This window comes from Oratosquilla oratoria, chromosome 5, assembly GCF_046742065.1.
Source record: "Oratosquilla oratoria isolate Oo_2021 chromosome 5, ASM4674206v1, whole genome shotgun sequence".
Taxonomy (NCBI): domain Eukaryota; kingdom Metazoa; phylum Arthropoda; class Malacostraca; order Stomatopoda; family Squillidae; genus Oratosquilla; species Oratosquilla oratoria.
The window spans coordinates 56,085,602-56,099,686 of NC_134781.1; the positions used below are offsets into that span (position 1 = coordinate 56,085,602).

Sequence of the window (14,085 nt, forward strand, 5' to 3'; positions counted from 1 at the left end):
ACACACACACAGATACACACATATAAACTATTTCTCTGTCTCTCTCATACACACACATGCACACACGCACACAAACACACATAAAAGCACATACAGTACACGCATACGCATGCACACATTTACATACACGCGCGCACTCATACCCACATACGCGCACACACATACAGTACACACACACAAGCGCATTTATATTCCTTCCATTAATCATATACCACTATCATTATTACTGTTAAACCTACAAGTACCACTACCACTACTACTAATACTACTCCTCTAGCTGAAATTCATCTTCTTGCCACTTCTTCACCAATCACAACTACTCTTTTTAAACCACAGTTCCCCACTCCCCAATCCAAGTACAAACCTCATCATAATGAATGGACAACGAATCAGCCCTCATCAGCCCAGTCATGTAAGGACGGCAACAGCAATCAGTCTCCGATTGTGGCGACGGTCAGCGTCCCCGGACACGCTGACAATGGCAGCCCTCGACGCTAACACAATCAAGGCCGCTGAGACAAAGGATGACAACTGCTTCGCTGCAACGCCGACCTATGGTCAGAGGGTCCCGTTTAACTGCGCTCATTCACGCGGTAGGGTACGGGCTCGATGGTGCAATGGTACCGTTCTCGACCGCTAATCCACCTATCCGTGTTCGAGTCTTTTCCAGAGCCGAAAAAATCAGCATCGTTGCACTGCGAGCCGGCACTGGTGGGCAAGGATTTGTGTGTGTGTGTGTGTGTGTGTGTGTGTGTGTGTGTGTGTGTGTGTGTGTGTGTGTGTGTGTGTGTGTGTGTGTGTGTGTGTGTGTGTGCGAGCGCGTGTTTATAAGATCACTGCATTACCCATATATCGAGCCACATATGAGCTTCGAGCTCTCATCCGGGGAGGGTGATAGCTATCGATTAGTCCAACACGTGATCCAAGACCATGGTGGGGAATCACAGGCTGCACCGTCATCCCAGTGGATAGGAAAGTAATTCTGCAGTGAGCACACAAGGATGGAAACACGTGAACGAGAGTTCATATGTGTAGTGTTTCAGAGCGTTGAAATATGATATAATATAATATAATATGATATAAGCCAAATATATAATATAATATAATATGATATAAGCCAAACAGTTTGGGACAAAGGATGATAAGTATTGAAAAAGCACGAAGAAATTAGCGTCCAGTTTTGGAATAAAAGAAAAAAGTAGAAAGAAATAGGAAAGATAAAGAAGAATGAAAAGAACAAAGTAGAGCTACTTGTATAATGGAGAGGCAAGGACACACAAAGAAGAGCTTGTGTATCCAACACTCTATTCTTGAAGAAATTTGCAGACACATTTGTCAGAAGGAATAGGTGGACTGCGTTTACTTGGACTTCAAAAAGACCTTTGACAAAGTGCCACACTAAAGACTGTTGTGGAAATTAGGACACATGGGTGGCATCAAAGGCGCCCCGTTGAAAGGAATGAACAAGGTTCCTGGAAGGAAGGCAAATGAAAACAATAAATAATCCGCGGACTCTATGGTAGGAGAGGAGTTCCATAAGGATCAATATTAGCGCCAGTCATGTTCGTGGACAAAAATAAGTAGTCTAAGTTTATTTATTATATCCACTTTATATATAAAAAAAATCAAACACAAATAGAAAATAAAATAGAATAAAGTAAAATTAGATTACATTAAGTCAAACAAAAGCTAGTGCAGACTTACTGGAGAATGACAATATTCAATATAACTGTGACGTTTTGGGTTGGCTTAATAGAATGCCTACGGAAACTTGCAAAAATTTGAAATAAGAGAATGAGGATATGGAAAATGATCTTAGATAGGACTTGTACATAGATACGATATGAAGCAGCCACAAGGGCAAGGGGGAAAGGAAGCTTATGATTCGAAAGCAGAGCGGAGTGGAGTGCGAATGAAGACGAATCGGGAGAATGTTGTGATAGAGTGTATGGTGTTACAAAAATTAAATAGAATAATATAGAATAAATCATGATTAGATAAATAAACTGGTCGAGGAGATAGGTGAACAGTACGAGAAATTATGTAAAAAAAAAAAAAAGAAAAGAAAAACAAATCAGAGCACGAAGAAAAAGAAAAGAAAAAAGAACAAAAAGAAAAATATGAATGAAAAAGAAGAGGAAGAAGATAAAAATAATAAGAAGAAGAGGAAGAAGATGAAGAAGAAAAATAAGAAGAACAAATAAGAAGAAAAGAAGAAAAAGAAAAAAATGAAAAAGAAGAAGACAAAAGAGGAAGAAGAAGAAGAAGAAGAAGAAGAAGAAGAAGAGAGAGTAAAAAAAGACGGAAGGCCACCAAACGAATGGGTCGAAAGGCACAGCAGGCGAAGAGGATGTCTGTAAGCAACAGATTATAGAAGCTGCGAGCGGCACACGGGAGGAAGGAGATTCAGTGTTGCCCACATAAAGAGGTGAACAGCGGGCACACGCAGACTGCAACTGGTTATCTACATTATGTTATCTGTATCTCGTTACGTTTCATTATGATCCACACATTGATTTAGTTTCCGCTGTTCATCGGTCTCTCAAATAGGGACGCTAAGATATTAGTACCGTCCCTCCTTTGTTTTCAATTCGAAATACCGGGAGAACACTCATCTTTTTGGGGAAGTAGGGGGGAGAAAGACACAGAGAGATAAAGAGAGGGGATATGAGAAAGAGAGATAGAGATAGAAAAATAGATAGATAGATAAGGAGAGAGAGAGAGAGAGAGAGAGATAGAGAGAGAGAGAGAGAGAGAGAGAGAGAGAGAGAGAGAGAGAGAGAGAGGTGAGAGAGGTGAGAGGGAAAGATATATATATATATATATATATACAGAAATATATATATATAAACAGATAAAGATGTATATATATGTATATATGTGTATATTTGTATATATATATATATATATATACAGATATATAGAGAGAGAGAGAGAGAGAGAGAGAGAAAAGGAGAGAGAGAGAGAGAAAAGGAGAGAGAGAGAGAGAGAGAGAGAGAGAGAGAGAGAGAGAGAGAGAGAGAGAGAGAGAGAGAGAGAGAGAGAGAGAGAGAGAGGGACACAGAGAGAGGCTAGAGAGAGACAAAGAGATAGATAGATAGACAGATAGATAGAGAGAGAGAAAGAGAGAGAGAGAGAGAGAGAGAGAGAGAGAGAGAGAGAGAGAGAGAGAGAGAGAGAGAGAGAGAGAGAGGGACGAGTCATCCTGTTGTCGAGGGAAAGACATTTCATAAACACATATGCAAGTACGTATGAACGCACACACACGCACACACAAAACTTAGCGCGTGCAAATATACACACATGTACATGCGCGCACATACACATGTAGACAGACACAGACACACACACACACACATACACACAAACACACACATACACACACACTCACACATACACACAGACACACGTTCGCACGCACATACGCACACGCACGGTAACAAACTACGAATGCATAGGGTACATTCATGAATATTTAATATACATGCATACATACATACTTTACATACATCCATATTAACATTACTTGTATATATATGCTTAAATGTGTATAATACATGAATATATATTTGATGAACATACATACATACATACACACACACACACACCTACGTATTTACCTGCCCAAATGCATGCATTCGTTTACATATATGCATATATACATAAACATATGCATCATTACATATGTACATATTCACATGGACGTACTTGTACAGTACGTTTTCTGTGTTTAATGTACATAATTACTTATATGCACTATGATAGTACGTATACATACATGCATACAAGCGAGCACGGAAACCTACATATACTTCCGCGTATGCATACATACATCTATTAAAGTGGTAAGGAATATATAAAAACTATTTACAAACTCGGAATGGCGAAGACATAGGTAAACAGCAAAAAGCGAAGTCTAATGCCAAGACAAAGACTTGGCGAGACAGACAGACAGACGGACAGACAGAAGGACTGACAGTCAGCGACAGTCAGATTGTTTCTTGGAAATCTGCGCAATAGAAACCCTTTCTTGGCCTTCCCCTCACCCTCCTCCTCCTCTTCCTCTTCCTCCTCCTCCTCCTCGATCTTATTATTGTACTCTTCTCCCCCTTAATGCTTTTTCTCCCTTATCAGTCTCATTATTCTCCGTATTTTCCGGGAGAACTCTTCTACACTTCTAATATTTTTCCTCTTCTCTTCATTTTCTCCTTCATCTCACTCTTCTTCTCTCCTCCCCTTTTCTCATTTGACTTCCATCCAACCTCTTCTATTTTTCTTTTTCGCTTCATTTCCCCCTTCATTTCCCTCTTTCTCTTTTTCCACTACTCATTTTACTTCCAATCTCCAATGTCCTTCCTTTTCTTTTCATTTTTCTCTTCCTTTATCCTTCGCTCATCTCATTTTACTTCCAGCCCCTCATATATTCCCCTTTCTCCTCGTTTTTCGCTCCTTCATTTCCTTTCTCCCCCTTTTCTCATTTCAATTCTAGCATCTATCATTTCCCTATTCATTTTCTCTTTCTTCTTCCTTTTACTTCCAGCCTTTGATATTTCTCTTTTCCCCTAATCTTCTCCTCCCTCCTCTCTCCTTTCTCCTCTCCCCCTCCACTCAGTCTTCCTTCAAGAGTTTCCATAACATCAGCCGGAGTCTTCCAGTTGCCCCGATTGTCGCCGGGCGATCTTATTCAGCTAAGGGATTCCTTCACCCCACCAATAACATCGCCGTTTCCCAGCCTGGGGTGCTGAAAACAATGATAGGTGGGTGCTGTGGAGCGATACATCCACACACTTTCCTTTATCCTTCCAGTAATAAGACACTAGTTAGGTGGGTGCGGGACTGCTCAGACCTAACTACAGGGGCTTCCCTTTGGGTCGGAAAAGGCTGGAAACCGTTGATCTAGGTTAATCCCTTCCCCGCTATTCAATACTGTAGTCTTTTGTTCTGCTTGTTGTCAGGCGATTTTATTCACCTGTGGAACAAAGTACTTTTCGTCCTCTTCCTTCTCACCAAGGCACAACCATTTTCCTTTTTCTCCGTCACTCCAACAATTCCTATACTTCATTGTTTATTCTCTTTCCCTTCGTAACTACTCGTTGCCCACCTCCGTCTCCTCCACTGTCTCCTGTCTTTCCCTCCATTCTGATAACTTTATAAGTTTCTCTTTTTTCACTTCCCGATTCTTCTCTTTTACTTTCTCCTCCTCCACTTCCTCCTGTCTCTCTCTTTATCGTGAGAACTTTTAAATTTATTTTACTTTCTCTTCCCTCGTCTTTCTTTTCTCAAGTGCTAACTCCTCCCTTTCCCCCCACCCCCCCTTCGGCACTTTAGCATGGCAAGTCAGTAAGCCTTTCTACTCTACTCCTTCGATAATCAGTCTAAATTACAAGTCGTCATAAAATGGGCAGCAACAATAACCAGACTCGGCCGGAACGACTACAGCCTAATGTACAAGGAAGGGGAAAGGTGCCAAATAAAAACCAAGTCTTTTAATTTATGAGTGAAGGGGTTGAATGGGGAAGAGGAATAGAGGGGAGAGGAGGGATGGGTGGGGGCAGAAGGCGATGGGAGGATAGGGAAGTTGAGTATGGTGAACGAAGGTTGGAGGTGCGGTTTGGCGGGGGAGGGGGGAAGAAACCGTTGATTCGACGTTCCAATACATTACGCGTATTTTCAAATCACTTCGTTCAAGAAAGATTAATCTCCTTCTTGTAACTTGAAACATGAACATTTCAAATGAACCAGTCATTTATATCAATTATCATCAACAACTACTCCTTTTACTACTTTGGAATGGCATGCAAATTACTTATGAGCAAAGAAATACGAAAATTACACCGCTCAGACTCGACCACCAACCTTCGCTCATAAAAGTGTTCACAAGACTGTAGACAGTAAAACCGCTAGAAATGGTTAATAAAGACGACCTTAGCATTGTTCGCTAAAAGCACCGCTAAAGTTTTGCTAATGCAGTGTTGATGAGCACACGTGTTGGTACTAAGTGCTGGGATATACTTACTGGGGTCTGAGAGAGCACAAGAGGAGAAGGCAGTAAAGAAGAATATGTAGCACTTTCGTTATGTTTTGTTGTATATAACGCTGTAGTTATGCACGTCTATCTGGGTTATGGGGAGCAATGCCTCAGCAAATGGATTATTCAGAACAGGAGTAACTATCTGGAATAGACTGAAGAGAGTTTAAAATTGTTTGGAATGGATTACAGTGCAAAAATATGCCAGCATTTCCCTTCAACATACAAGATAATAAACACCATTCACACACACGCACACACACACGCACGCAGGCATGCACACACGGCCCCGTGGCGGATTGGTAAGGCACTGGCCTCACAAGCCGGAGAACCGGGGTTCGATTCCCCGGCCGGGCGGAGACAAGTTGGGTTTGTCTCCTTTCACGTGTAGCCCCTGTTCACCTAGCAGCGAGTAGGTACGGGACGTTAGTCAAGGAGTTGTGACCTTGCATTCCCGGTGTGTGGAGTGTGAGTGGTCTCAGACCTACCCAGAGATCTGCTAATAATGAGCTCTGAGCTCACTGCCGTAGGGTGGTGTCTGGCTGTCTCGAAAAGAGGCTGCAGCAGATCCGAGGTGAATACACATACACACACACACACACACACACACACACATATATATATATATGTATATATATACATATGTATATATATAAATATATGTATATATATATATATATATATATATATATATATATATATATATATATATATATATATAATCTCTAGAACTAAGGAAAATATCGTTATCCTCAATGAAATTCCTGGGTATTTGCCTAAATCAATTCTTCATCGTGTGGCGTCAACACCATATCAAATCTCGGAGTAGGTTAAAACTACACAAGGAGTAACGTTACATACATTCATACAACATATTTTTCCCGAAAAGTTGGAATAACGGCTTCGGAAGTTTCTTGATGAGGCTGGCGATATGTAAAAGTTTACGGGGCCAATGGGTCCTACACATTCTAGTCCTGGAGGATGGACGTAAGACAAAATCACTTTCCTTCCTACCTCCAAAACTCATCACCTTCACTTCCATCCGGAGGTGCAACCTCAAGTGGGCTGGCATTCTGTTTCCCGTCCTGGCACATCACATGCTCTCTCTCTCTCTCAAAAAAGAAAGAAAAAATATATAATATACATATATATATATGTAAATATATATATACATATATATATATATATATATATATATATATATATATATATATATATATATAACTTTTTTGCCTAAGAGCTGACAACCGGCGACTGATCCCTCTTCTTCCCACTTCAATCAATTACTAAAAGGGTTATCACACTAGGATATTTTTCTTCCAACCTTCGTGTCATGACCCACCTATAGGCCAGGCTAGTAGAGACAAGAAAGGAAGAAGAAAATAAAATAAGATGAAATGAAAATAAATAAATAAAAAATAAGGCCGTGCGCAGCTCGGACGAGTGACAGAGTTCAGGCAGGATAATTAAACTCTTCGTGAAATTAATTATTATTTACAATAGAATAGACACAAACAATATAAATGGACATAGAATAAAAAAGATAGTAATATATATTAATAAAAATACTAATCTGATTTACGTTTTATGAATCATAAATGGGAATATAAACAATTATCAAGTAGCTAGGTGTGCTCTTGTATGCAGCGCATAAGAACAGATAGGCGAATTGAAATCTTGATTATGGTGTAGGCGAGTCTTGATTCTAGTTGCTGGAAGTCGCACCAACGGAAAGTCGTGTGGCCCGCTCTTCAAGTTTCGGGAACAAATGAGTTGTATGAGGAGAGGCTGATGCACGATAAATTCTTGTAGGAGAATCTTCTGGTAGTCGGGAACACGTAGGGTATTTCTTGATGTTTGTACTCGAGAAATAACAGAATGTAGAGTCGCACTTATTCCAGAAGCAGTCTGGTGATGTCCGAAACAATTCGGAAAAACAAAGGCTTTGCGCTTCGAGTGGATATTGGGCAATCATTGTGGTCCAAAGAACTTGTTTAGACAAGTTGTCGTAATCCACGAATGTTGAAAAAACCCTACGTAGATTCAGATAAGCCGTGGCCGTCTGTTTTTTGTTTTTTTTTTTTTTTCCCTTTTGTCTTCTCTCTTTGATCCTCTCTCTGGTTCTCTCTCGGTGGTCCCTCTCGGCAGTCTCCCTCTGCTTCTCTCTCTGCCCGGCCTTTACATAGCCCGGGAATTGGTGCTTACGTTTCCAGGATGCCGAAACGTAACCAAAGTAGGTAGTTTAAATATCTCCAACCAATGGGAACGAAGAACATGTTTTCACGCCAAATTATGTAAAGTTTTTCTGAGCTTGGCATCATGACAGAACGCATTTCGAAGCGCGCCCCGACAGACTGGTATTACGCAGTGGTTTACATATTATGAAATACAATTCATAACATACATTAATGATAATACACAACACATCATATTCACGCAAGAAGTGCATTAAGAATACAAAAAGGAGACTTTATTCACACAAGGGCATGACACACCACAACCGCAGGATTCTATTCACGCTAAGGACATGACACTCCGATTAATCGGTGGTACCACCCACTTCCAGAACTTTTTCCGCCGTAAAATTTATAGGGCTAAATATGTTGTTTTCTCAACAAAAATACATAATGTCATTAGATATGCTGAAGGAGATTTATTTTCCTCCAGGATATCAGATTCATTCCCTAAAACTGTGGGTTGCAAATCTGCTCCAACAATCGGAGGAAAAACACCCCAGTGTGATAACGCCTTAACTGGTGCATAATGTCCATCTAACAGCTACTTTATCATTGTTAATATCATCATCATCATTACTACAACTAAAACAATTGTTGTTGCGTTACCTCTGATCTGAACAGTGAGGAAAGTTTTACGGATGACCCTTCATCTACGACAGGGGTGGGCAGCCTCCGGCCCGCGGGCCACATCTGGCCCGCGAAGGCCTAGTGCCCGGCCCGCCACCCTGCTAGGCATTATTATTGTAATCCGGCCCACGGAACTCCCAGCAAAAGGAGAGAGAAAAAAAACAAACAATAAATATTATGTTTTCAAATATATACATTTAATTATTGAATTACTTTATATTTCGTTAGTAATAGTAGTAGTAGTAGTAGTTGTTGTAGTGGTAGTAGTAGCAGTAGTAGTATTAGTTGTAGTAGTAGTAGTAGTAGCAGTAGTAGTTGTAGCAATAGTAGTAGTACGAAAATAAAACACTTATGAAAACAGTAATAATATGGAGTAGTAGTAGTAGTATGTAGAAATTTAAGCTAGATCAGATTAGCGAAGTACTAGAAAAGCCAAAGTTTACACTAAATTCTGCTCAACTTTTAATGGGGAGTTTCAAAATTGCAAACACAAATTTATTTGAATATGAAATGTTAGAATTTGAATGTTTAATTAAATACAGTCAACGAAATAACTTTATTTATTAAGCATGATTGTCTTGTCTGACATACCAAACTGGCTTCACTGGAAGAGATCGAAGGTTCGAGAAAAGAAAAACACTCGGCAGTTGTTGGAAATATTGGATTTATAAAGTCAACTTTCAACATTATCGTTCTTGAGAATATTCTGTCGTCAGCAATCGTCAAATTTCATTCTTCAAATCGAGTTCAAAGTCAACTGTCATATTCATCACTCGTCAACCGTGTATTATCGAATTCAAGCTTCAAATCCAGTTCAAGTCGTCATTTGTCAACTTCTCAGTTTTTCACAAACCTTCTGGACGGTGTCTTCAGTTCAGATCGGACAGTCATGTAATTAAAATCTGTCAAACAACATCCGCTGGCAGATACTGTTTTGGCAACTCTGCCTCTCACTGCACGATCTATGATCCTGCCACTGCCAGAGCAGCCAGACGCCAGCGGTCAGTTTCCGTTAGACTTTCACGTTGATACAAGGTTCGTAAGCTTTTTGGTCAGTACAGATCAATTTCAGCTATTTCTTATGAAAAATCAATTACAACTACTAAAATCATATAGCTACTAATTAATTATATTTAAATTAGATGACGTACATTTACAAATAATGCACCATTATTTCGCTTATTTATTGTTGATATACCTCATTTTCTTCCTTTTCAGCTCATCATGTCTGCGACCCAGCGTGTTAAGAAGAGGAAAATGGACCTCGAGCATCGGACCTTCAACCCTGAGTGGGAGAAGTACTTCTTGATCAAGCGCTTTGGACAGGCTCAGTGCCTCATATGCTTGAAGACTGTGGCTGTCCTAAAAGAGTACAACGTGCGCCGCCACTGGGGGACAGGGCACCGATCGTCAAACTTTGCGTCGATGTCTGCTGCCGAGAGGAAGGACGCCATCGTTAGACTATTAGGCAACCTGCAGAAACAAACTTCGCTCTTCCGCAAACAGAATGCTGAGGCCGAAAAGGTGACACGCGCCAGTTATGAAGTCTCCTACATCCTTGATCGCCGAATGAAGCCATTCGCGGAAGGGGACTTCATCAAGGAATGTCTCCTCGCTGTAGTGGACTCCGTCTGTCCAGAGCAGTGTTCTGCCTTTGAAAGCGTGGGCCTTTCGTCCCACACCGTTCGTCGTCGCATCGAGGGTATGTCGGACAACGTGCACGACTCACTCAAAACACGCATTTCGAACTTCGTCGCCTTTTCCCTCGCTCTGAATGAGAGCACCGAAACAAAGGACACGACCCAGATGGCTGTTTTCCTCCGCGGCGTCACCGCTGACCTCCAGGTGTGTGAGGAATTCCTCCAGCTTGTCCCGCTGCGCGGCACCACCACTGGGCAAGACATCTGCGACGCCGTGCTTCAGTGTGTTGATCAGCACTCCCTGGACCTCTCCCGTCTTGTGTGCGTGACGACCGACGGTGCCCCGGCGATGGTTGGGGAGAAGAAGGGCGCCGCTTCGCTGCTAGTGCGCCACTGTGAAGCCGCCGGATACACTCAGCCCATTAACATGATGCACTGCATCATCCACCAAGAGTCCCTGTGCGCCAAGTCTGCCAACCTCGTTGATGTCATGTCTGTCGTGGTGAAGGTCGTCAACTCCATCCTCTCCCGCAGCCTTAACCACCGTCAGTTCCAGGTACTGATGGACGAGGTGAACGTGCACTACAACGACCTGCTCTACTTCTGTGAGGTACGCTGGCTGAGTCGTGGGGCCATGCTGTCTCGTTTGTGCGACCTACAGCAGGAGATTGCCACCTTCCTACGTCAGAAGAACCTTCCCCACGCTGATCAATTCTCTGATCCGCAGTGGCTAGCTCGCCTGGCCCTGCTCACGGACATCACGCGCACATCACCGCCTTCGAGGTTAAGCTGCGCTTGTGGGAGGTTCAATTGGCTTCTGGTTAGCTCGTGCATTTTCCTCGCCTTGCTCCTTGTGCCCCTGACGACGTGGACCTGGACACTTGCGTTAGTGTCGTCACCTCTCTACGTGAGGAATTTGCTTCCCGTTTTGCAGGAGTCGGGGTGCTGGCTGCGGACTTCAAGCTTTTCACTTCTCCCTTTGACTTCACCGTGGAAGACGCCCCTGTCTCCTTGCAGATGGAGTTGGTGGAGCTATAGTACAACGATGAAATGAAGGCGAAGTTCCGCACCTCTTCTCTGTTGTCCTTCTTCCGCGACATCGTCCTCCCTTCTAACAATTTTCAAAAATACGTTGCGCATGTTCAACGCATTGTGGCCATGTTCGGCAGCACCTACTGTTGCGAACACCTCTTCTCCAAAATAAAGTACACGAAGTCTCACCTTCGCTCCCAACTCTCAGACTGCCACCTCAATGACATTCTTCTGTTGTCTACCTCAACCATCGAGCAAGACATGGAAATACTTCATCATGGCAAACAGCACCAGCAGTCTCATTGATTTGTATGGTGTTCAATGCAATTCTTGTATAATTTATTCATTATATTCAATGTATTGTTCAAAAGAGAGTAATTATGGGGATTTCGTTTTTCACTCCGGCCCACGTCCTCCTCTCAAAAGTCTCATCTTGCCCTCTGAAAAGGTTGCCTGCCCCTGATTGACGAGGTGCTAAGGTGGGAAGGACAATGAATGAATTTTTGAGTGAGTGTGGGATGGACTCGGCTACCCCCGTTGGAAGAAAAGCGCTTTCGTTATTTATATGTTATCATTACTATTTACATTACTGTCATTGTTTTATTATCACTATTATTATTACTATTACTATTGCCATTACTATCATCATTGTTATTATTATTATTAATTTCATTATTATTATTACTTTATTATTATCATTATTGTTATTATCATTATCATCATCATCATCGTCATCATCATATTACTATCATTATTATTATTATTATCATTATTATTATTATCTATTATTATTATTATTACTATTATTATTATTGTTATTATTATTATTATTACAGTATTATTATTATCATTATCATTACACATTGACAGGACTGAATGCAGACGCTCTGGACAATACCGACTCACTTTCTCCTCGGGAAAGCCATACAATTAATCAGAATCATGTAATTAATTAAATTATCGTGGTAGAAAAATTCTCGATTGATTGCTCTTGTCTGATCCCTGGGGTAACATTCTAGTGGAGCGCCGTGTTTTATCTTGTTGACGTAAGCGCGTGTGAGAGCGAAAAACACGTTACGAGATCTTACTTTTAGCGGAATTAATTTTTTCGTTGGGTTTTATTTTCGCGATCGCAAATGATTGTCTCTAGACTGAGTAGGTTCCGATCTTCAGCTGAATACAATCGCCTGGTGACTGGCATAACTTTTAATATCCTTCAGCGTTATTCCCTAGGTTGAATGGAATAGACTGGAGTTAGCTAGTTTTTATATTTACCAATCTCAGACGATTTTATTCAGTAGATGGGGCAGTAGACTAAGATTAAAAATAGAAGAAGAATAAAGAGAGAGAGAGAGAGAATTCTATTTCGACAACATCCCCATCCTTCAGCCGAATAAGACGTAAGGTGCAACGGAGATATTTGATAAATTGTTAACACAAAATCCGTTGGCCGTTGGCTGTCGTCGTCGACTCGAGCGGAGCAGGCAACGGACCCCCATACACCGTACAGGCCGCTTTACCGGGGTCAGACGAATAGGCCGAGGCAATAACGAATGCAAATCGAGATCACGTTTTTACTAGATGAAATATGTCAAGATTAATTCCCTCACCACCACCACCCCAACTGCCTGGATAGGCCTATGATGATTTGTGATTATACCGTGAAAATGTAGTTAGACCTGTAGGTACAATGAAGAAGATCTCTATGGCTTCTGATTCTAATTGTAGTCATTTAATTCCTTATAATATTTTGGCCTGGCCGCACACACAAGGAATCTGATCTCATTAGGGCAGTAAATTAACTTAAAAAAAATTGCCCTTACACTAATGGAGTTTCACCTCCTATTTTTCCCTTATTCTACTTCTTTTTTTTTTATACAGATTTGTACAAGTAATGTGTTGGTCTTTGTTCACTCTGTGGACTGACGTCAAGGGCGAGGATAAACCAAGACGACGAAATACCAAGAATCTGGCAAAGAGTGAACTTAACATCACGAAGAAATCTTTTCAGAATCAAATGAAATCGCAGACTCTACGAGTCACTGTTATTAATGATAACAAGACGACATTGCCCCAGCGCGGAAGGCTTGCAGTCTTCATGGGCTAACAAAAAGCATAACAACTAGGAATGCTTCCCTGGATGACACATTCTAGATTTACAAAGAGCGTCTGGGACCCAGAATGCCTAACGAAGATGCAGAACAAACTAGAGCTCCTGTCAGCAAGAGCATAGTAAGAGAGGACGACGCAAAGGAAGTCGTGAAAAGGAAGGCCTGTGTTTGGGGCAAGAGATCTTTACCGCGAGAAGAGGTAATCTTGTGAGCTTGCAGAAGACTGGAAACGAAAACGATGAAAAGGAGGGAAATGCCACGAGGCTTGAGAAGGAAATGAATCTGCGTAGACAAGAAAGATTGGAAGGTCTGGAAATACAACTGTGAAATATGAAGAAAATCTATACATATACAGTTAAAGATTATGCCGGAGAAGATTATGCCACAGAAGATTGAGAGAGAATGATAAT

The 14,085-nt window shown here is 41.4% G+C and overlaps 1 protein-coding gene across 1 annotated transcript; it reads left to right on the forward strand.

The window, feature by feature from the left end:
- Positions 1 to 9,856: 9,856 nt before the first annotated feature.
- LOC143025809 (general transcription factor II-I repeat domain-containing protein 2-like) lies at positions 9,857 to 13,671 on the forward strand. The gene is made up of 3 exons (XM_076185819.1): positions 9,857 to 9,943; positions 10,111 to 11,417; positions 13,446 to 13,671. The coding sequence occupies exons 1-3, from the start codon at positions 9,857 to 9,859 to the stop codon at positions 13,669 to 13,671; spliced, it is 1,620 nt and encodes a 539-aa protein (XP_076041934.1).
- The last annotated feature ends 414 nt before the right edge of the window (positions 13,672 to 14,085 follow it).